General features: G+C 36.7%; 4 protein-coding genes across 25 annotated transcripts; all 4 read left to right on the plus strand.

Annotated features, from left to right (window-relative positions):
* The first annotated feature begins 28 nt into the window (after window positions 1–28).
* Window positions 29–6,982, plus strand: LOC111309959 (putative disease resistance RPP13-like protein 1). Of its 9 annotated transcripts, none has more exons than XM_089748820.1 (6): window positions 29–4,575; window positions 5,011–5,179; window positions 5,386–5,460; window positions 5,714–5,817; window positions 6,007–6,324; window positions 6,496–6,982. In XM_089748820.1, the coding sequence occupies exon 1, from the start codon at window positions 388–390 to the stop codon at window positions 4,525–4,527; it is 4,140 nt and encodes a 1,379-aa protein (XP_089604946.1). In that variant the 5' UTR covers window positions 29–387; the 3' UTR covers window positions 4,528–4,575; window positions 5,011–5,179; window positions 5,386–5,460; window positions 5,714–5,817; window positions 6,007–6,324; window positions 6,496–6,982. The 9 variants fall into 9 exon arrangements, with proteins under 9 accessions (XP_089604946.1, XP_089604949.1, XP_089604950.1 ...); XM_089748817.1 differs by having other exon boundaries at window positions 30–4,575; window positions 5,022–5,216; XM_089748818.1 differs by having other exon boundaries at window positions 30–4,575; window positions 5,022–5,179; window positions 5,997–6,324.
* On the plus strand, window positions 5,420–12,316 carry LOC111309404 (putative disease resistance RPP13-like protein 1). The gene is made up of 3 exons (XM_089748706.1): window positions 5,420–5,460; window positions 10,716–11,362; window positions 11,574–12,316. Exons 1-3 carry the CDS (start codon window positions 5,420–5,422, stop codon window positions 12,314–12,316), a joined length of 1,431 nt encoding a protein of 476 aa, XP_089604832.1.
* LOC111309961 (uncharacterized) lies at window positions 12,096–22,621 on the plus strand. Of its 14 annotated transcripts, none has more exons than XM_089748839.1 (7): window positions 13,034–14,329; window positions 14,976–15,519; window positions 20,129–20,285; window positions 20,830–20,925; window positions 21,104–21,215; window positions 21,342–21,431; window positions 21,603–22,189. In XM_089748839.1, the coding sequence occupies exons 5-7, from the start codon at window positions 21,189–21,191 to the stop codon at window positions 21,879–21,881; spliced, it is 396 nt and encodes a 131-aa protein (XP_089604965.1). In that variant the 5' UTR covers window positions 13,034–14,329; window positions 14,976–15,519; window positions 20,129–20,285; window positions 20,830–20,925; window positions 21,104–21,188; the 3' UTR covers window positions 21,882–22,189. The 14 variants fall into 14 exon arrangements, with proteins under 14 accessions (XP_089604960.1, XP_089604958.1, XP_089604957.1 ...); XM_089748837.1 differs by having other exon boundaries at window positions 13,035–14,329; window positions 21,114–21,215; window positions 21,603–22,188; XM_089748834.1 differs by lacking the exon at window positions 21,104–21,215 and having other exon boundaries at window positions 12,096–14,329; window positions 21,603–22,229.
* On the plus strand, window positions 12,338–12,790 carry LOC149513551 (putative disease resistance protein At3g14460). The gene has a single exon (XM_089748707.1). It carries the CDS (start codon window positions 12,338–12,340, stop codon window positions 12,788–12,790), a length of 453 nt encoding a protein of 150 aa, XP_089604833.1.
* Window positions 22,622–23,654: the final 1,033 nt, after the last annotated feature.

Consider the following 23,654-nt stretch of genomic DNA (forward strand, 5'->3'; position numbering starts at 1 on the left):
CCGTGTGGACCATCCTCTATTCATTTGTCTTCACCTCAATTAACGGACACCTTGGAAAATAATAGGAAAACTGGAAATGGAGACCCAAACCAACCTAATGGACCCACCACTCAATACTTTCCAGTGAATTTCATCTTGAGCTGAGAGGGGTACTGCTTTTTCTTTGAAGCGGTGACCCTGTGAATGTGAATCCAATGCGAATATATAAAAGAAAATTACCAATAGCCCAGCATTATTAGACCCGAAAGGAAGACTCACAGATACTTCCCAAACTCTTCAGCTTTCTTAAAACAACCTGCAAACCCATTTCCTCTTCTTCAATCCCTACTCTCTGATTTTCTCTTTACTTCAATTATTCTCATAATTCCTTCATCAAAGCTATTCATAATGGCTTTCATTGGAGAGGCTGCTCTATCTGCTTTCTTTGAGGCCTTGTTTGCAAAGTTTCTCTCTTCCGAGTTCGAGTTTATCGCTGACAAGCGGGTTCGAAAGGAGATTGAGAAATGGAAGCTGACATTGAAGAATATCCGTGCAGTGCTTGCTGATGCAGAGTGGAAGCAAGTGCGGAGTGGTGCTGTGAAGATGTGGCTGGCTGACCTCAAAGACTTGGCTTACGACTTGGATGACATCTTGGACGAGTTTGCCACTGAAGCTTTGGGGCGCAAGTTGGTGAAAGAACATCAAGCCAGCACCAGTATGGTACCACAGGGTAGGCCTACTGGTTTACATCCAAGTTCCATCATGTTTAATTATAAGATGATGTCCAAGATCAAAGAGATTACTAGAAGATTGGAAGGTTTAGCAACACAGAAAAGTAACTTGCAGCTAACGGAGATCAGTGTTGGAAGGTCTATGACAATGCCAAGGAGGCCGCGGAGCACTTCTTTGGTGAATGAAACCTATGTACATGGTAGAAACAAAGAGAAGCAGGAGATACTTGATTTGGTTTTGAGCAACGATGGTGGTGATGGTGGAGTTACTGTGATTCCCATTGTTGGCATGGGAGGAATTGGGAAAACAACCCTTGCTCAGCTTGTTTACAATGACGACCGCATAAAAGATCATTTTGATCTTACATCATGGGTATGTGTTTCAGAGGAATTTGATATCGTTAAGATAACAAAAGCAATTCTACAATCGGTCACTTCTGAGCCTTGCGATGAAAAGGAGTTCAATTTGCTTCAAGTCAAACTAAAGGAGAAGCTATCCAGAAAGAAATTCTTGCTTGTTTTGGATGATGTTTGGAACGAGAACTACAGTGCGTGGTTGGAGCTTCGACCCCCTTTCGATGCAGGGGTCCCAGGAAGCAAAATAATTGTTACAACACGTACTTCCAATGTTTCATCAATTATGAGAACTACTGCGGATTACTTGTTGCAATACTTATCAAATGAAGATTCTCTCTCTGTACTTGCTCGTCATGCGTTAGAAAGAGAGGATTTTATTGAGCATCCAGACTTGAAAGAGACAGGCCTGGAGATTGTGAAAATGTGTGGTGGCTTGCCTTTGGCAACTATAACCATTGCAGGGTTATTGCGCACTAGGGTGAACCATGATGCATGGAAAGCTATATTAGAGAGTGATATTTGGAATCTACCTGAAGAGAAAAGTAACATAGTTCCAGCTCTTTTGTTGAGTTACTATTCTCTTTCTTCACAATTAAAGCAATGTTTTGCTTACTGCTCTCTATTTCCTAAAGATTATCAATTTAGTGAGGAAGAAACAGTCCAATTGTGGATGGCAGAAGGTTTTCTAAATAGACCAAACACTGAAAGGAGAATTGAAGATCTGGGTAGGGAGTGCTTTGAGGAATTGGTGTCAAGGTCATTTTTTCAAGCATCTGGCAAGGCTCAATCTTTGTTTGTAATGCATGACCTGATTAATGATCTGGCTCAGTCCGTTGCAGAAGAAACATATTTTAAAAGGAAGAGAAATGAGGGAGTAGAGAACCCAAGTCGCACTCGTCACTCCTCTTATGTCATCGGTGACTATGACGGAATCAAAAAGTTTGAGACCTTTTTTGAAGCAAAGTCTCTACGGACCTTCTTGCCCTTTGACACAAAGATGCGGATGCAGTATGATGAGTGCTTCTTAAGCAATAACGTTCTCGATGATTTACTGCCGAGATTGAAATGCTTGAGGGTGCTCTCTTTGAAAAGGTACCACAACTCCGAGATACCAGATTTTATTGGAATCTTGAAACATCTACGTTATCTAGATTTCTCTTATACTGGTATTCGAAGTTTGCCTGATTCTTTATGTACCCTTTACAATTTAGAGACTCTTTTGTTAAAATTTTGTGAGAAGCTGGAGAAGTTGCCCTCAAAAATAGGAATTTTGAAAAACCTATGCTCTCTAGATATTAATGGTGCAGTTTCTATAAAGGAAATGCCAAGTGGAATTGGTGAATTAACAAATCTCCGAGCATTGTCTGATTTTATTATCAGCCATGGAGATGGACTAAATATAAGAGAGATGCAGAATTTATCAAATCTCAAAGGTCAGCTTTGTATTTCTGAATTGCATAACGTGGATGAAGCAGAATACGTACACGATGCTAAGCTTTCTAGCAAGTCTGGCCTCAATAATTTAGAGTTGAAGTGGAGTAAAGACCTCAATGAAGATTTAAGAAAGAAAGAAGTTGAGACAGAAGTGTTGAAGTTGCTCCAACCTCATAAAGATATTAAAGAGCTTGCCATCAAGCATTATGCTGGCATATTGCTTCCTATTTGGATAGGGGATCCTTCATTTGAAAAGTTGCGATCTTTAAAGTTTGAAGATTGTCGAAATTGTGCATTATTACCTGCAGTTGGGAAGCTACCATATTTAAAAGATCTTTACATCAAGGGGATGAGCAGTGTGATTAGTGTTGGCAAGGAATTCTATGGAGACAATTGCCCAAATGTATTTCCATTGTTAGAGACATTACATTTTGATGATATGCCAGAATGGGAAGAGTGGGAGCCTTGTGAAGTTGTTGAAGAAGGTAGAAAATTCAGTTGCCTCCAAAAACTCTTCATTAAAAATTGTCCCAAATTGGTTAGAACTTTGCCCGACAGCCTTCCTTCTCTGGAGAAAATTGTAATTCGTAATTGCCAAAAATTGGTAGTTTCAATTTCAAATCTTCCAATGCTATATGAATTAAAAATTCATGGATGCAAGGCAGTAGTGCTCGGGAGTTCTAGTGATCTTTGGTCAGTGAAAAAAGTCTTTCTTTCAGACACTGCAAAGTTTGAATGTGTAACAAAAGAAATGATGTTAGAGTCAATGAAAGTAGAAGATCTCAGTATTGATGGTTGTGAGGAGCTAGCTTCTTTATGGCAAACAAAGTGGGGGTGGTTGGCATCTTTGAGATCTCTTCATAATTTAAAGATTCAACATTGGCCACAAATTGTGTCTATGGGAGCTGCAAAGGTGGAGGAACAAGCAGAGCTTGTGCAATTAGACATACCCTGCAACATTGAACATTTGACAATCCAAGGTTGTGAAGGCTTAGAGAAGTTATCAGCCACCTTGCAAAGCCTCATGTGTCTTAGAAAGTTAGAGCTTGTGGAGTGCCCAAAATTGGTTTCGCTTTTGACAGATAACTTGCCTCCAACTCTTAAAAGTTTGAAGATCCTCTGTTGTAAGAATTTGCAATGTTTACTGGACGACAGAGAGAATATCAATTTCAGCGGCACATCTCTCCTTGAATCTCTTGAAATTAGTAATTGTGAAGCTCTAAAATCAGTATCATCAAGCGGTAAGTTACCGGTGAGGCTTAAATCTTTGAGAATCTGGTGGTCAAAGCTTGATTACATAGCACTTGAAATTGGGGATAATATTTGTCTTGAATCTATTGAACTCATCCGGTGTACAAATATTAAATATTTACCCGAAGGACTGGACAGGCTGAGCCGTCTTCAATGTATTGACCTTGGAGGTTGTTCAAATCTGGATTGTTTCCCAGCAAGTGGCTTGCCTGCCTCCAACCTCAAATCTGTGTCGCTCTCTGGATGTCTGAAACTTGAAGTTCTGCCCAACTTCTACTCTCTTCAGGAGTTGTGGATAAGTAATTGTCCAATGATGAAATCAATTGGAGAAGCCGGTTTGCCTACCAACTTGACATCACTTTTCATGTATGATCCCAATTTTAGTAAGGTAGTAATGGAGTGGGGATTGCATAGACTCACCTCTCTTAAAAAACTTCGCATTGATGGTAGTGATTTTATAGATGTCGTATCGTTTCCACATGTGAAGATAGGAATGAATATGAAGCTGCCCCCATCTCTTACCCGTTTTGAAATCATAAATTTCAAAAATCTAAGAAAGCTATCCTCCAAAGGCTTTCAAAACCTCACCTCTCTTCAATTTTTGAGTATTGAGAATTGCCCAAAGCTCAAATCCCTTCCCAAAAAGGAAATGCTTCCCTCCCTTTTGGTGCTATTTATTTATAATTGTCCAGTGCTGAAGAAAAGGTACAGAAGGGACAAAGGAAAACTATGGTCTAACATTGCTCACATACCATGTGTCCGCATTGACAATTAATTTCAATGATCAAGTGAAGAATAATTAGAGCATGTCTCAAGGACTCAGGTATTTTAATTTGGAATTAATTACTATTTTAACTGATTTTTTTCTTTTTTTTTTTTTCCTTAATATACAAATATATCTACTCAACCATGACCCAAGCGAGCAGTGAATTTTCTTGTATTCAATTTTCAAATATTTTAGTTTTTTCTTCGTACTAGTAAATCCATGTGATAAACCCATTTCCTATGGAAGAATTAGATCATCTGTGACTCAGGTATTTTAATATAGAATTAATTACTATTTTAATTGATTTTAATTTAATATCAACTCAGTTGATTTCATTCTTTATTTTAATTAAGTTAGTATTGATTGCCTACAATCTATAGGTTATTTCTTTGGTTTCATGTATTTTGTATGTTTTTGAAGTGATCACTTATTTGGTTCAATCAATCTTTCTTCCCATTTTGTATTGCATTAAATGAGGTTGTAAATTTCTAGCTTTTTTCCAGATGTTTAACTCTAGAAGAGCGTTTTATAGACAAGTCTCCAATGGTGTTGAAGGATTGTTGGATGTGGCCTTGTCTTGTTTCGACAAGAGGAGACAGGATTGATATTAGAAGAAGGATTTCTGTCCAAAGGCTTTCAAAACCTCTGGGCCGAAAAAAATGTTAGTTCTCAAACTTTTATCCTCTTGATCACTGTAGGTAGGCCTACTAGAAAATCTTCTTTATCATTATAATCTGTTCTCTTTTTTGAGAATAGAATCAGTACATATTTTTACTTTCAAAAGTTGAGTAAATTTTTACCTTTATTATCTTATATTGTCACTTTCTTGGTAATCTGCATCATGCTATTAATTATCTTCATTACCAGCTTTCAAATAATTTTGTGGAGTAGCATGTGAGAGATGGTGCTGACTCCTGATGCATTCTTGATGTTGGAAGCCAGGTAGTTTAAAGCTAATATCATTTTTCATAAAATATTTATTGTTAGATCATTGAAATAATGAATGTCATTGCACCAGAACAGAGAACTATAGATTTTTTCTATTAAGAATGTGCCAACATGCTATCACAGTCAATAAATCAATTTTGTTCGCATTAATCATTGTCTTTTATTTTTCAATTTATGTACATTGTTTAAAAGGAAGTTTTAAACTTTTTTCCTCGACTGGAACTAATTCTAGAAATTGATTGTACAGTGAAGCAGGGGGGGGGGGGGGGGAAAGGAAACTGGAAAAGAAGGAAAAAGAGCAACTTTGTTATTCTGGCACTGTTTCGTGGTTCATATAGATTTTTTATTCTGGTATGACTTTTCAAGGAAATTCAACGCTTTCTTTGTTTTGTTTAATTGATGATGCTTACCTACAACCTGTAGAGCTTATTTCTTTAGTTCTATATTGTTTTGACTGTTCTTGAAGTGATCTTTATTCGACTTTGTACCATGTCTTTTGTATGGTGGTGAATCGGTTATAAAATTCAAAGTTTCTCCCAGGAAAGGAATTCTGCTCCATTTACGAGCTGTTTGAGCAAGGACTCTGCTCAGCCACCTTCAAGATAGGACTTTCAAATGGTGCTCAAGATTGTTGGGAAGGATGTAGTATCTTTTCTACAAGAAATAGGACTAATGCTGCCCTGCTTTCGTTCCCACCTTGTTCAGCTCTTCTCGAGCAGAGCTGGTTTCTTGAATTTGTAGCTAAACATTGGTGACTGTCTCCTGCTGAAACAGTGGTTGTGTGGATACTTTCAATACCAACTTTCTTGCTATTCAGTAAAGATTTTGCGCAAGAAATGCATTTCCAATGGAAGCCAGGTAACTACATAGTAATATCTTGTTTCATAAAAATTTCAATTCGAATGAAGATCACCACAGTATCTAACCTGTATCCGAGGTTCATAATTTTGTAAGTCTTTGAGAACTACTGTGTTAAAGTTTTCGTTACTCGGCCAAACAATATGATGCTTTGGCGGCCTTGTATGACAGGATAACAAAACTCATGCATTCTAAAGCTCTCTCAGGATTCAGTGACAGGGAGTTCTTCCGGTAGCATTATCTAACTGATTTCATCAATATGGTGGGCGTGCTACATATCAGAACTTCGAAGCAACTTTTAATCTTCCAGGTTACAACTCGTTGTATGTTTGGGCATTGGTGGATCTCTTGACCCTTTCGTCAAAACAAGTGATGATGTTGGGGAGACATAGCCAGTTTGGAAGACTTGGTTGCTTGACACCTGCATAGCTTATGGCTGTTTGTAAATGGGTGGATAACCAAAAAAAGGATGGGAAAGAGATACCATCTTTGAATGAACAATCAGACATTGTTATGGTGTTTGTGACTCCTTGAGTTGCCTCCTCGGACGGTTCACTTTTGGTCAAATTGCTCTTTTTATCTCACAGGTGATGATTGTAAATTAAACTTAGACAAGACGTGTGTAATCTCATTAGATTGAATAGTGGAACATTTGGCAGGACAATTGTCCCGTGGTTTTTTCCTCTGGGTTTTCCTCCGAGGTTTTCCACGTAAAATTTGGTGTCTCGCTTTCTGTTTTTTTTTTATTATTATTTTTTATTTTTTTTTTTGTTACAAATATTCGTTAGATAAATCAGTGAACAAAAGAACTATGAAAACTAAATCGGCGAAAAAAAAAAAAAACTCTGAAAACCCAAACCTATGTTAAAAGATCAGAAAACAAAAGCAAACAAAAACCCCAACACTTTAAAAACATAAGAATCATCACTCAAAAAATAACAAATCTGTAACCCTAGCGGACTAAGGAACTCGAACTGCCAACATCTCCCAAAACTCAGACAAAACATCTTTTGCTAATCAAAATTTAGAAGAAACAACACTCCACCCAAAGCAAATAAAGTTAGCCATCCAAAATTGAGCACATCAATCAAAGCATCTCTTAGGAACCTCCAAACAGGAAAACAAATCATCCCCCAAATAATCTCCAAATTATTGAGTTACCAAGAAAGATCCTATAGCTTCATACAAAAACATCTTGGGCTTCCTCTCTAGCGCTCACTTCACCGTCATTCAAACAGACTCATAATTCCAAAAAGAAATTGGAATTTTGCTTGTCTGGTTGTTTGAATATGCAGTATTCAGATTTCATTGTGTTTCTCTATGTAACAGTAGAGCTCGAAGGACTTGGCTGCTTATGCTGCCTTCATTTCTTGGTTCTACCTGTACCTTTTAAGTTTTGTTTCTTGATGTTTTGATGATTGTTGTTTGCAATGTTTGATGTTTTGCAACATGTTACTCTGTTGCAGAAATGAATAGAATGCATTTATCCAAAAAAAAAAAAAAAACAATTTCCAAGCTCTTAGTGCCAACTTTCTTATGATTTTGTGAGACATATGGACTCATCACCCCGGTGAATTACTAATGTTATGACTTTTTTTTTTCCTTACTATTTTCTCACATTGTCCAGTACTTGATCATGACTGGTATTGGGGAAATACGTAATCTTCTCCCATTAACTTTGATTGGCACAAAGACTTTTGGAATCTGGGAGTAATTCTCATAGCATTTTGGAGCATATATGTTATACATTCTCAGCACAGTATTCAATTTCATCGTTACATGTCACTATCACAGTTGTCTCACTATCATCACTGTTTTCTATCTAACCAAAACTAATATCACCGTACATCTAAATCTAAGGTAAATATATGTCTGAGTCATCAGCTAATAGAAGAATTACATGCACTATAACAAACTCTATTCTCATCCCATGACAAAATCCTTGGTCCAGCCAGGTGCTTTTCTGACACGTCTTCAGCCATGGTCTTGGGCTGGCAGCTGACTTCCAACATCCATGCTTATGTTTCTATCATTATTGGCTCTTGCAACACCAAGAGAATGATAGAAAGCCTGTTAGAAGTTCTAACTTAAGACCCCAAAAACCGTCTGGACCTAGCTCTGTTCATATTGCAAAAGGAGACATAAAACAATAAACCCATTTGGCCAGTTTTGTGTCTCTCTTTTTCGATCTCAAGCTAAAACTGTTGGGCTAAAAGCCTTCAATCCAATCACACCAGCGAAAACGAAATCAAATAATAAATCTCTTTTAGGTTTGAGGAAGAGAGGCTTTAACGCAAAACACAATTATTTGCCGCTTCCTTCGCTTCAAGGCCAAGTATTCTACTCGCGGCTTCGAAGACCTGCTCTTTTTAATGTTGGTCTTGCTCACACCAGCGAAAACGAAATCAAATAATAAATCAAACACACCAGAGATAACAATTTAACGTGGTTCGGTCCAACTAACCTACATCCACGGATGAGAAAAAAGATCCATTAGTTGTAGAGAATTACAAACTTACATCAAATCATCAACCTCACTCAACAATCAATACTCATAAGACACTCTCAATCTCCTCTAGTCCTATAGAGTATTCTCAACCCAAATAAACACAAACCCAAACCCTTGTGCACTCTTTCAACATAACCAAACACATACCCATATGCTCCCATACACCATACCTATGTGGACCCTCTCAATCTCTTTTAGTCCACTCACAAACAAACATACACACCCATAAGACGTAGAGCCACAATACTCCTATGGGGTGTCTATCCCACAAAACCCTACAACTCTCTTACATATTTTTCTCATACCTAACCCTATAGAGACTTCACCTATTTATAATCATATAAACTTGCCCATTAAGAATCACTCTCCTCTTAGAATTCTTTTACTGTAAGTCAAATTTACCTATTAAGAATCTGTGTCCTTTTAGAATTTTTCTTTTACAAGTTAAACTTACCTATTAAGAATCTCTTTCTCTTAGAATTCTTTTTTTGCAAGTCTTCTTGTCCATCAAGCAATATCTAACAAATCTTTAACAAATCTCAAACAAATCTCTTATGAGATTTGAGTCAATATTCCCAACAATCTCCACATTGACTCAAATTTCATCAATCATCTATCTTCATGCTAGACATGCTTGGCTCCACCTGCAATGGAAGTCTCACAATCATCTTCTCTTCTCTTGTGTCTTCACGTTTCATACAAACCAATCTTCAATCTTCAAAACTTAAACTCAAACTTTTCTCTCGAATCGAACTCTTCTGGACTTGCTTCTTCCTACGTCTCAAACCATGCACTTTCCAAACCTTTAGCTCTTCCCACATCTCAAACTTTTAGCTCTTTCACGTCTCGAACCTTCTGCTCTTTCTACATCTTGAATCTTCAAGTCTTCTCACATTTTGAACATTCAGCTATGATATCACTTGTTGGGGAACACCACGACTCTGATACCATTTGTTGGGCTAAAAGCCTCTAATCCAATCACACCAGCGGAAGCGAAATCAAATAATAAATTAAACACACCAGAGACAATAATTTAACATGGTTCGATCCAACTGACCTATATCCACGGATGAGAAAAAAGATCCACTAGTTGTAGAGAATTACAAACTTACATCAAATCATCAACTTCACTCAACAATCAATACTCATAAGACACTCTCAATCTCCTCTAGTCCTATGGAGTATTCTCAACCCAAACAAACACAAACCCAAACCCTTGTGCACCCTTTCAACATAACCAAACACATACCCATGTGCTCCCATACACCATACCTATGTGGACCCTCTCAATCTCCTCTAATCCACTCACAAACAAACATACACACCCATAAGACGTAGAGCCCCAATACTCCTATGGGATGTCTATCCCACAAAACCCTACAACTCTCTTACATCTTTTTCTCATATCTAACCCTGTAGAGACTTCACCTATTTATAATCATATAAACTTGCCCATTAAGAATCTCTCTCCTCTTAGAATTCTTCTACTGTAAGTCAAATTTGCCTATTAAGAATCTCTTTCCTTTTAGAATTCTTCTTTTATAAGTCAAACTTACCTATTAAGAATCATTTTTCTCTTAGAATTCTTTTTTTGCAAGTCTTCTTATCCATCAAGCAATATCTAACAAATCTCTAACAAATCCCAAACAAATCTCTTATTGGATTTGAGTCAATATTCCCAACAAAAACAAGAAAGATATTGCTATTTTTTTTCCTTCATTTTCATCATTACCAAACACTGCCTAAACTCTTCAGCTTTCAGAAAACTAATTGCTACTCTTTTCCTTCTGTTCAGGTCCTACTCTTTGATTTTCCTTCAAAGTTATTGATCATGTCTGGTATTGGAGAGGCTGCTCTTTGGGGCACTGTTTAACAAGTTCAGCTCTTTCGACTTCAAGCTTGCTAGTGAAAAGCATGTTCGCAAGGAGATTGAGAACTGGGAATTCACATTGAAGAATATAAATGCAGTGCTTGCTGATGCAGAGAACAGACAAATGAAAGAGCAACAGGTGAAGATATGGTTGGCTGACCTCCAAGACTTGGCCTACGACGTGGATGATATCTTGGACGAGTTTGCAACCGATGCTTTGGGACGCAAATTGATGAAAAGTATTGAATGCCAAGCCAGCACAAGTAAGGTACAAAAGTTTATTCCTACTTTCTGCACTAGTTTACAACCCAAGGCTGTCATGTTTACCAATACGACGATGTCCAAGATAAAACTTGTCTCCAAAAGGTTGAAACGGTTAGAAACAAGAAAGAGTAACTTGCAATTGATCAGCATTAGAGAGCCAAAGACAACAGATATACGGAACAGGCTGCCTAGTACTTCTTTGGTGAATGAAACTGAAGTATATGGTAAAGACAAGGAGACAATGCTGAATTTGGTTTTGAGGGATGATGATATCGATGATGGAGTTTCAGTTATTCCCATTCTTGGAATGGGAGGAATTGGCAAGACAACACTTGCTCAGCCTGTTTACAATGATTGCAGCATAAGAGCTCATTTTGACATCAAAGCTTGGATATGTGTTTCTCAGGAATTTGATGTCGTTAAGATAACAAAAACGATCCTTACAATCAATCACTCATGAGCCATATGATCAGTTGAATAATTTGAATTTGCTTCAAGTCAGCTTGAAGGAAAAACTATCTAGAAAGAAATTCTTTATTGTCTTAGATGATATCTGGAATGAAAACTACGATGATTGGACCAAGCTTTGATCCCCTTTTGATGCAGGGGAGGTAGGAAGCAAAATACTTATAACAACACGTAGTTGCAATGTTTCATCAATTGTGAAAACTGTTTCAGATATTTCATTGCAAAAGTTATCAGATGATGATTCTCTCCGTATGTTTGTTCACCATGCATTAGGAGCAAGAGATTTTAGTGATCATCTATACTTGAAAGAAACTGGGTTGCAGATTGTGAGGAAGTGCGATGGCTTGCCATTAGCAACTAAAACGATCGGAGGGCTATTGCACGGTAGGATGGATTGTGATGCATGGAAAGACATACTAGAGAGTGAGATTTGGAATTTACCTGAAGCGAAGAGTGGCATCATTCCAGCTCTATGGTTGAGTTACTGCCATCTTTCTTCACGACTGAAACAATGCTTTCCTTATTGCTCTATAATCCCCAAAGATTATGAATTTACGGAGCAAGAAATAATCCTACTATGGATGGCAGAAGGTTTCCTAAATGAAGCAAACACTACACAGACTGAAGATTTGAGTCGCAAGTACTTTAAGGAACTTGTATCAAGGTCATTTTTCCAAGTATCTAGAAGGAAGAAATCTCATTTTGTAATGCATAACCTTATTAATGATCTAGCTCAATCAGTTGCAGGAAAAATATGTTTCAGAATGGAGGGAAATGAACAAATGAAATATCCAAGACATGTTCGCCACTCATCTTATATTGCTGGCCAGTGTGATGGTATCAAACGGTTTCAGACCTTTTATTCAACAACCAGTGTGTGAACCTTCTTACCATTTACACTGATGTTGGAAGAGACTTGCTATTTAAGTAATAATGTTGTTGTTGATCTGCTGCCGAAGTTGAGACACTTGAGGGCACTCTCTTTGCAAAGGTATCACATTACAAAAATTCCGTACTCTTTTGGAAATCTGAAACATCTGCGCTATTTGAATTTCTCCTTTACTGCAATTAGAAGTTTAACTGATTCATTATGTGCCCTCCACAATTTACAGACTCTTTTATTAAGGTTCTGTGAGCTAATTGAGAAGTTGCCCTCGGAAATAGGAAATATGGTCAACCTATATCATCTCGATATTACTGGTGCATACTTAATAAAGGAAATGCCAAATGGAGTCGGTAGGCTGACTAATCTTCGAGCATTGTCCAATTTTATTGTGGGACGAGGTGATGGATTGAATATAAGAGAGATACAAACTTTATCAGAACTCAAAGGTCAGCTTTCTATCACTGAATAGCAGAATGTGGATGAACCTCAATGTGTATAGGAATCTAAGTTATCTGGCTTGTTTGGCCTTGATAATGTAGATTGGTTTTAAGGTTTTCCTTAAAAATCTTGATAATGTAGTTGTAAATTGGTTTTAGGGTTTTCAGTAAATAAAAAATGCAGATTGGTACAAAAAAATCTTTCTTTCCGACATTGCAAAGTTTCAATGTGTAACAAAAGAAATGATGACGTTAGAGTCGATGAAAGTAGAAGATCTCAGTATCTGTGGTTGTTGTGAGGAGCTAGCTTCTTTATGGCAAACAAAGTGGGGGTGGTTGGCATCTTTGAGATCTCTTCGTAATTTAGAGATTCAACATTGGCAGCAAATTGTGTCTATGGGGGCTGCAAAGGAGGAACAAGCAGAGCTTTCGCAATTAGGCATACCCTGCAACATTGAACATTTGACAATACAAATTTGTGAAGGCTTAGAGAAGTTATCAGCTACCATGCAGAACCTCTCATGTCTTAGAAAGTTAGAGCTTGTGGGGTGCCCAAAATTGGTTTCACTTTTGACAAATAACTTGCCTCCAACTCTTAAAAGTTTGGAGATCCGCAGTTGTGAGAATTGCAATGTTTACTGGATGACAGACAGAATATCAATTTCAGCAGCACATCTCTCCTTGAATCTCTTAGAGTCAACCATTGTGGAGCTCTAAAATCATTATCATCAAAAGGTAAGTTACCTGTGATGCTTAAATCTTTGACAATCTGCTGCCCAAAGCTTGATTATGTAGCGCATGAAATTGGGGATAATATTTGTCTTGAATCTATCGAACTCCTCGGGTGTACAAATATTAAATATTTACCCCAAGGACTGGACAGGCTGAGCTGTCTTCAGAATATTCGCCACCATAATTGTTCAAATCTGGTTTGTTTCGCAGAAAGTGGCTCGTCAGCCTATAACCTCAAATCTCTATCCCTCTTTGAATATGATAAACTTGAAGTTCTGCCCAACTTATACTCTCTTCAGGAGTTGACAATAGTTAGTTGTCCAATGATGAAATCAATTGGAGAAGCAGGTTTGCCTCCCAACCTGGCATCACTTGTCAAGTATGATCCCAATTTTAGTAAGGTAGTTATGGAGTGGGGATTGCATAGATTCACCTCTCTTAAAAAACTTCGCATTGATGGTGGTGATTTTATAGATGTCGAGTCGTTTCCACAGGTGAAGATAGGAATGAATATGAAGCTGACCCCTTCTCTCACCCATCTTGAAATCAGAAATTTCAAAATTATAAGAAAGCTATCCTCCAAAGGCTTTCAAAACCTCACCTCTCTTCAATTTTTGAATATTTGTATTTGCCCAAAGCTCAAATCCCTTTCCAAAAAGGAAATGCTTCCCTCCCTTTCGAAACTATTTATTTGTAGTTGTCCAGGGCTGAAGAAAAGATACAGAAGGGACAGAGGAAAACTATGGTCCAACATTGCTCACATACCATGTGTTTTCATTGACGATGAATTTCAATGATCAAAAGTGGAAGAATAATTAGAGCATGTATCAAGGACTCAGGTATTTTAATTTGGAATTAATTACTATTTTAACTGATTTTTTTTTCTTTTTTTTTCTTAATATATAAATATATCTACTCAACCATGATCCAATCGAGCAGTGAATTTTCTTTTTTTCAATTTTCAAACTTTTTAGTTTTTTTCTTCATACTGGTATATCCATGTGATAAACCCATTTCCTAATTAAGTGGAAGAATTAGATCATCTGTGACTCAGGTATTTTAATCTAGAATTAATTACTATTTTAATTGATTTTAATTTAATATCAACTCTGTTGATTTCATTCTTTATTGTAATTAAGTTAGTATTGATTGCCTACAATCTATAGGTTATTTCTTTGGTTTCTGTTACAAGTTGAATTGAAGAAGAAGGTCATGATAGTTATTTAATAGTCATTTATATTTTTTTTACAGTCAATATATATGAGTCAGCATATTAGTTATTTTGTTGAAAAATTGACAGATATAACTAATACAAAAGGAGGTGGTTACAGGAGGAAATACAATTTTTACACCCATTTCCTATATTTTAGAACTTCTTTCTATCGCTTTTCTTCCTTCTCTCCTTACCTCTATTTCTAAAATTTTAGCTACTAGAAATTTGAGTTTTCACAGAAGAGTTGAGCTGACAGTGGTTTGATTGAGCAGCATCATTCTTGGTATCAGAGCCTCAGTTCTTGACAATGACAGAGGGTACGACAATTAGGTTGCAAAGAGACATGTGCCAGATGCAAAAAGAGTTGGAGAGAGTGGAGGCCAAATTTAACACCTCTATCAAGCAACTTAATGATAAGATTGATTCATTTGCAGAAGAAATGCGTGGCATGTTTGAAAAGATCATGAATAGTAGGCAAAGCTCACTTCAAGAAGTTGAGATAGGAGATTCAACAGCACCATCAGCTAGGAATAGAAATTTTTCATGGGTGATGTGGAAGGTAGCAAGGTCATTATTCATAGACCCTTTTTCGCTGAAACAGAGGAAGTTGCAAGGGTACCAACTAAGTACTCTAAGTTGGAATGCCTAAAATTTGATGAAGACGATTTCAAGGGATGGTTGTTAAAGATCGAACAGTTTTTTGAAGCTAATCAAACTCAGGAAAATGAGAAAGTGAGGACTGTGATGATGGATTTGGAGGGACGAGCTTTACAGTGGCATCAGAGGTTCATGAAGAATCAAGGAAGTCTTCAAAAGGTAAGCTGGCTCACTTATGTTATTGAAATGAAGACTAGATTTACAGAATCTGAGTTCTTTGATCCTATTTTAGAAATAGTGGTGTTGAAGCAACACAATAAAGTTGATGAATTTTATGAGGAGTTTGAGAGTTTATTAAATTTACTCTCCATTTCTGATGACAATGCTCTCAGTATATTTTTGGGAAATTTGAAGCCTGAGATTTCTAAGCCTGTTAGAATGTTTTATCCTAAATCCTTAAGCCATGTTTACCAGTTGGCCAAACAGATGGAGTCCCTAATATACAATATGCCCAGAAAACCTTATATACCTTACAAGAATCCTGTAACAACTCCTCCTATATCCCATAATAATCCTTATACCTCTAAAACTACATTACCCCCACTGTTACCAACCCCAAAAAACCTTTTCTTAAATTACAACCAGCATACTAAATCAACCAAAACCATAAATACCTACAAACCCACAACCAGTAAACCTGAGTCAACTCTAGTAAAATCCAATGTTATCAAAATACCAACCTGGGAGGAAAGAGATGAAAGGAGGAAGAAAGGACTTTGTATGTGGGATGGGATTAAGTTTACACTAGGCCACAAGTGTGTTAAGGCTCAATTGTACTAGATGTTTATTGAGGAAAGGGAAGACAATAATAATGATACTAAAGAGTTTTATGATTGTGTAGACAATTTGGAGGAGATTGGAGAGGAAGACCATGAATTACAGAATAGGCATGTCATCTACTTACATACTTTAATTGGAGTTGAAGGTCATATGACCATGAGATTATATGATCGAATCAAAAACCAATCAGTAGTGTTCTTGGTTGACTTTGGAAGTACCCATAATTTCATTGATCAATTATTGATTAAGAAACTGGGATGTAACACTCAGAAGATTACTGAATTCAGTGTCACTGTAGCTGATGGTAACAAATTGTTAACTCAGGATGTATGTAAAGCATTGACTTGGGAGGTTCAAGGCCTAGTCCAATATACTGATTTCTTTATGCTACCTTTAATGGGCTATGAAGCAGTACTTGGGGTGCAATGGCTCCAGACACTAGGGCCTATTCTATGGGATTTTTCCTTACTGACCATGCAATTTGCTGTAGCAAACAACTGGTATAAACTGCAATGAATAAAGGCTGCTCAGGTACATATGGCTACAAGTAAGCAATTTGCTAAGTTGAAGGTGGTTAGTAAAACAAATGGACTAATAATGATATCTAGTATTGGAGTTTCTCATTCTCGAGATGAGTTACACTAGTTTAGTCAACAAACTAAATTACCACATGATTTGCAGGAATTATTACTACGATACTCTCTAGTCTTTTAGACATCTACAAATTTACCTCCACCAAGGCCTCAAGATCATAAGATACCTTTGATAAATGAATCTCAACCTGTAAAGATTAAGCCTTATAGGTACCCAATTGTACAAAAAAATAAGATTGAGAAGATAGTAGCAAAAATGAAAGAGGTTGGAATTATAAGAGATACCAACAGTTCATTTGCATCTTTAGTGGTTCTAATGAAAAAGAAAGATGGCTCATGAAGGCTTTGTGTGGACTACAGGCAGTTGAACAAGATCACACTTAAATATAAGTTTCTCATTCCTTTAATAGAAGAGTTGTTAGATGAATTATTTACTGCTTGTTAGTTCTCTAAGCTGGATCTCAAATTTGGTTATCACCAGATTCGAATGGATCCTACAGATATTCATAAAACAACTTTCAGGACTCACCAAGGGCACTATGAGTTTCTGGTCATGCCTTTTGGATTGACTAATGTACCTTATACATTTCAAAGTTTAATGAATGGTGTATTTCAGCCTTTCCTTAGAAAATTTGTATTGGTGTTCTTTGATGATATCATGGTTTATTCATCAAACTGGAATGATCATTTAGCACATTTGCAGCAGGTGTTTGATGTTTTAGTCAGCAACCATTTATTTGTTAAGCTTTCAAAGTGTGACTTTGGTGCTACTCAAATCGAGTATTTTGGGCATGTGATCAACAAGGGAATAGTTGCTATGGATAGTACTAAGGTTGAATGTGTTAAACAGTGGCCAATTCCTGAGTCTGTTAAAGAATTAAGAAGATTCTTGGGCCTCACTGGGTCGTATCGCAGGTTCATTAAAGGATATGGAACTATGGCAAAACCATTTACTGATTTATTGAAGAAAAATGCCTTTAATTGGCAAGAAATAGCAACAATAGCTTTTGAAAGGCTCAACCAAGTTATAATATTAGCTCATGTTCTAGCACAGCCAGATTTCAACTTAACTTTTGTAATTGAGTCAGATACTTCAAGTTGTGGAATTGGTGCTGTGTTGAGTTAAAATAGTAGGCCAATTGCTTATTTTAGCAAAGCTTTATCTCCTAAACATCAGGCACTATCTATCTATGAAAAAGAGATGTTGGCCATATTGGCTACAGTGAAGAAATTGAGTGCTTATTTAACTGGAAGGCATTTCCAGATAAAAACAGATCACCAAAGTCTCAAATTTTTGCTGGATCAGAAAACAAACACACCTGCTCAACAACTTTGGGTTGTCAAGATGATGAGATTTAATTATGAACTTGTCTACAGGAAGGGCTCTACCAACATGGCAGTCGATGCTCTTTCTTGAAATCCTGCAACCTTGTTATATACTTTATCTTTTGTAACTAATGATCTAATGGCTAGGATTAAACAATCTTGGTTAAAAGATTCAGTGTTGATACATTTGTTACATAAGCTCAAGAACAACCCAGGACAGTCTCCTAAGTACACTTAGCAAGCAGGTCAGTTGAGAAGGAAAGGAAAACTTATGGTGGGAGCTGATTTTGAGTTAAGGAAGGATTTATTGACATTTTTTCATGATTCAGCAGATGGAAGGCATTCTGGAGTAAAGGCAACTATGAGGAGAATAGCTAATGTGGTATATTGGGGAGGAATGAAAAAAGCAGTTCGACAGCATGTCAGAGAATGCACAATTTGTCAAAAATGCAAATATGAAACTGTCTCTCCAGGTTTGTTACAACCTTTACCTGATAAGGTATGGGCTTATGTGTCTATAGATTTTACAGAAGGTTTGCCTAAGTCATTTGGGAAAGATGTTATAATGGTGGTAGTGGATAGATTAAGTAAATATACCCATTTTATCACTCTGGCTCATCCTTTCACTGCCATTACAGTTGCTCAAGCCTATCTAGACAATGTGTACAAGTTGCATGGAATACCTAATACCATTGTTTCTGACAGAGATAGGATTTTCACTAGTTCATTTTGGAAGGAATTGTTCAAATTATTAGGAACCAAGCTAAAAATGTCTACTACTTATCACCCTCAAACAGATGGACAGTCTGAAGTGCTCAATAGATGTTTGGAGACATATCTAAAGTGATGACAGGAGAACAACCTAAGCACTGGTCCAAATGGATCTCTTTTGCAGAATGGTGGTATAACACTAGTTTTCACACTTTCATTCAGACTACACCATATGAGGCAGTCTATGGTCAACCTGCTCCCATTCCTCGACCATATCTACCTGGAGATTTAAAGTGGATGAAGTGGATAGAAGTTTGCAAGCGAGAAAGGCCACAATCAAAATTTTGAAATTTCATTTGGATAGGGCTCGAAATAGAATGAAGCAACAAGCTGACAAACACAGGGTTGATAGGCAATTTGAGATTGCTGATTTAGTTTATGTTAAGCTCCAGCCATACAGACAACAATCTGTCATCAATAGGACTTGTTTTAAGTTGGCTGCTAGGTACTTTGGCCCCTACAAGGTGTTGGAGAAGATAGGACCTGTTGCCTACAAACTAGAATTGCCTGCTGAAGCCACAATTCATCCTGTCTTCCATGTTTCACAGTTGAAGAAGTACATTGGGAAGGTTCCAACACAATCTAATCTTCCTATGATTGATGCAGATGGAATGGTGGCCAAGGAACCAGTGGCAGTTCTAGATAAAAGACTGAGTAAGAAAAGAGGTAGAGCAATCACAGAGGTTCTAGTACAGTGGAGTAACAGTTTTCCAGAAGATGCAACCTAGGAAGTATTATATGAGCTACAGAAAAAGTTTCCTTGCTTCAATCCTTGAGGACAAGGATTAATTCGAGGGGAAGGTAGATGTTACAAGTTGAATTGAATAAAAACGCCATGTTAGTCATTTAGTAGTCATTTATATTTTTTTTTACAGTCAGTATATATGAGTCAGCATCTTAGTTGTTTTGTTGAAAAATTGACAGCTGGTTGTCAGTATATATGAGTCAACATGTTAGTTATTTTGTTGAAAAATTGACAGCTGGTGTAACAATGATTACAGAACTATTACAAAAGGAGGTGGTTACAGGAGGAAATACAATTTTTACACCCATTTCCTATATTCTAGAACTTCTTCCTATCTCTCTTCTTCCTTCTCTCCTTACCTCTATTTCTGAAATTTTAGCTACTAGAAATTTGAGTTTTCACAAAAGAGTTGAGCTGACAGTGGTTTGATTGAGCAGCATCAGTTTCATGTATTTTGTACGTTTTTGAAGTGATCACTTAATTGTTTCAATTAATCTTTCTTCCCATTTTGTATTGAATTAAATGAGGTTGTAAATTTCTAGCTTTTTTCCAGATGTTTAACCCGAGAAGAGGGTTTTATAGACAAGTCTACAATGGTGTTGATTGATGTTTGGATGTGGCCTTGTCTTGCTTCTACACGAGGAGACAGGATTGATATTAGAAGAGGGATTTCTCTCCAATGGCTTTCAACATCTCCGGACCGAAAAAATGTGAGTTCTCAAACTTTTATCCTCTTATTCACTCTACGTATGCCTACTAGAAAATCTTCTTTATCATTATAATCTATTCTCTTTTTTGAGAATATAATCATTATATATTTTTACTTTCAAAAGTTGAGTAAATTTTTACCTTTATTTTCTTATATTGTCACTTTATTTGTAGTCTGCCTCAGGCTAATAATTATCTTAATTGCCAGCTTTCAAATAATTTTGTGGAGTACCATGTGAGAGATGGTCCTGACTTCTGATGCATTCTGGATGTTGGAAGCCAGATAGTTTAAAACTAATATCATTTTTCATAAAATCTTTATTGTTATTAAAATGAAGATCATTGAAATAATGATTGTCATTGCACCAGAACAGATAACTATAGATTTTTTCTATTAAGGTTGGGCCAACATGCTATCACGTTCAATAAATCAAGTTTGTTCGCATTAATTGTTGTCTTTTATTTTTCAATTTATGTATGTTGTTTAAAAGGAAGTTTTAAACTTTTTCTCTCGACTGGAACTAATTCTAGAAATTGATTGTACAGTGAAGCAGGTGGGAAAAATAAACTGGAAAGGAAGGAAAAAGAGCACAACTTTGTTCATCTGGCACTGTTTCGTGGTTCATACTGATTTTTATTCTGGTATGACTTTTCTAAGGAAATTCAATGTTTTCTTTGTTTTGATTAATTGGTGATGCTTGCCTACAACTTATAGCTTATTTCTTTGGTTCTATATTGTTTTGACTGTTCTTGAAGTGATCTTTACTCGATTTTGTACCATGTCTTTTGTATGGTATTGAATCGGTTATAAAATTCAAAGTTTCTCCCAGGAAAGGAATTCTGCACCATTTACGAGCTGTCTGAGCAAGGACTCTGCTCAGCCACCTTCAACATATGACTTTCAAATGGTGCTGAAGAATGTTGGGAAGGATGTAGTGTCTTTTCTACAAGAAATAGGAATAATGCTGCCCTGCTTTCTTTCCCACCTTGTTCATCTCTTCCCGAAAATAGCTGGTTTCTTGAATTTATAGCTAAACATTGTCAACTGTCCCCTGCAGAATCAATGGTTGTGTGGATACTTTCGATACCAACTTTCAAGTTATTTAGTAAAGATTTTGTGGAAGAAATGCATTTCCATTGGAAGCCAGGTAACTATATGGTAATGTCTTGTTTCATAAAAATTTCAATTAGAATGAAGATCACCACAGTATCTAACCTGTATCCAAGGTTCACAATTTTACAAGTCTGAGAGAATTACTGTGTTAAAGTTTTTGTTACTCGGCCAAACAACATGATGCTTTGGCAACCTTTTATGACAGGACGGACAAAAATCATGCATTCTAAAGCTCTCTCAGGATGCAACGACGGGGAAGTTCTCCTGGCAGCATTATCGAACTGATTTCATCGTTGTGTTGGGCCTGCAACATATCAGAACTTTGGAAACAACTTTTAATCTTCCAGGTTACAACTCGTTGTATGTTTGGGCATTGGTGGATCTCTTGACCCTTTCTCCTAAAACAAGTGAGGATGTTGGGGAGACATGGCCAGTTTGGAAGACTTCGTTGCCTGACACCCGCATAGCTTATGGATGTTTGTAAATGGGTGGATAACTGAAAAAAGGATGGGAAAGAGATACCGTCTTTGAATGAACAATCAGACATTGTTATGGTGTTTGTGACTGCATGATTTGTCTTCATGAACAGTTCACTTTTGGTCAGATTGCTGCTTTTATCACACAGGTGATGACTGCAGGTTAAACTTAGACAAGATTTATGTAATCCCACAACTTGAATAGTGAAACATATGACTGCACAATTGTCCCGTGGTTTTTCCTCCGGGGTTTTCCTCTGAGATTTTGCACGTAAAATTCTGTCTTCCTTTTTTTTGGTTACAAATATCGGTTAGATAAATCGGTGAGCAAAAGAACTCTGAAACTAAATCATTACAACAACAACAACATACCAAATTTTATATCTTATATTATAATATTAATCTTATAAAAAATCAAATAAGAGAATCAAAAGCAAACCTATATTAAATCACTGAAAAAAAAATTCTGAAAACCCAAACCTTAATTAAAAGATCAGAAAATAAAAGCAAACAAAAATCCCAACACTCTAAAAACACATGAATCATCTCTAAAAAAATAACAAACCTGTAACCTTCACGGACCAATGAACTTGAACTGCCAACATCTCCCAAAACGCAGACTTGCTAATCAATATTTAGAAGGCACAACACTCCACCCAAAGCAAATAAAGTTAGCCATCCCAAAGTTATCAAGAAATATCCAGTGGCTTCATACAGGAAACATCTTTGGCTTCCTCTCTAGCCCCCACTTAACTATCATTCAAATTTCAAACAGACTCATAATTCCAAAAAGAAATTGGAGTTGTGCTTGTCTGGTCCTTTGAATATGCAGTAGTCAGATTTCATTGTGTTTCTCGTTGTAAGAGTAGTGCTCAAAGGATTATGCTGCTTATGCTACCTTTTTTTCTCGGTTCTACTTCTACCTGAACTTGTTAAGTTCTGTTTTCTTGATGTTTTGATGATTATTGTTGTAATGTTTGATATTTTGCAACATGTTACTCTATTGCAGGCTGTTTCTTTTGGATGAATAAAATGCATTTATCCAAAAAAAAAAAAAAAATTCCCAGCTTAGTAACAACTTTTTAATGATTTTGTGAGATATATAAACTCATCACCCTGGTGAATTACTAATGTTTTGACTTTTTAATTTTCTCACATTGTCCAGTACTTGATCATGACTGGTATTGGGGAAATATGTAATCTTCTCCCATTAACTTTGGTTGGCACAAAGACTTTTGGAATCTGGGAGTAAATTCCCAGCACAAAATTCAAGTTCACCGTTACATGTCACTATCATCGTTGTTTTCTGTCTATCCGAAATTAATGTGACTGTCCATCTAAATCTAACGTAAATATATGTGCAAGTCATCAGCTAATAAAGGAATGACATGCACTGTAACAAACTCAATGTCATCCCATAACAAAATCCATGGTCTAGGGACTTTTCTGACAGGTCTTGGACCATGGTCTTGGGCTAGCAGCTGACTTCCAACATTCATGCTTAAGTTTCTATCATTATCGGCTCATGCAGCACCGAGAGAATGATGGAAACCCTGTTAGGAGTCCTAACTTAAGGCCCCAAAAACCGTGTGGACCTAGCTCTGTTCATATTGCAAAAGGAGACTTAAAACAATAAACCCATCTGGCCAGTTCTGTGTCTCTCGTTTTCCATCTCAAGCTAAAACAAGAAAGATATTGCTATTTTTATTCTTCATTTTCATCGTTACCAAACACTGCTTAAACTATTCAGCTTTCAGAAAACTAATTGCTACTCTTTTCCT

The sequence above is a fragment of the Durio zibethinus genome, chromosome 19 (assembly GCF_047325235.1).
Source record: "Durio zibethinus cultivar Kanyao isolate XHJ-2024 chromosome 19, ASM4732523v1, whole genome shotgun sequence".
NCBI classification, from domain to species: Eukaryota; Viridiplantae; Streptophyta; class Magnoliopsida; order Malvales; family Malvaceae; genus Durio; species Durio zibethinus.

Excerpts from the sequence above, each read along its gene's own strand:
- LOC149513551 (XM_089748707.1), top strand. The coding sequence starts at position 12,338 with ATGTTGGAAGAGACTTGCTATTTAAGTAATAATGTTGTTGTTGATCTG.
- LOC111309961 (XM_089748830.1), top strand. The coding sequence starts at position 15,247 with ATGGGTGATGTGGAAGGTAGCAAGGTCATTATTCATAGACCCTTTTTC.
- LOC111309404 (XM_089748706.1), top strand. The coding sequence starts at position 5,420 with ATGGTGCTGACTCCTGATGCATTCTTGATGTTGGAAGCCAG. Across the intron at positions 5,461-10,715 it reads TTCTTGATGTTGGAAGCCAG|CTCTTTCGACTTCAAGCTTG; the intron begins GTAGTTTAAAGC and ends TAACAAGTTCAG. Across the intron at positions 11,363-11,573 it reads TGACATCAAAGCTTGGATAT|GGGAGGTAGGAAGCAAAATA; the intron begins GTGTTTCTCAGG and ends CTTTTGATGCAG.
- LOC111309959 (XM_089748820.1), top strand. The coding sequence starts at position 388 with ATGGCTTTCATTGGAGAGGCTGCTCTATCTGCTTTCTTTGAGGCCTTG.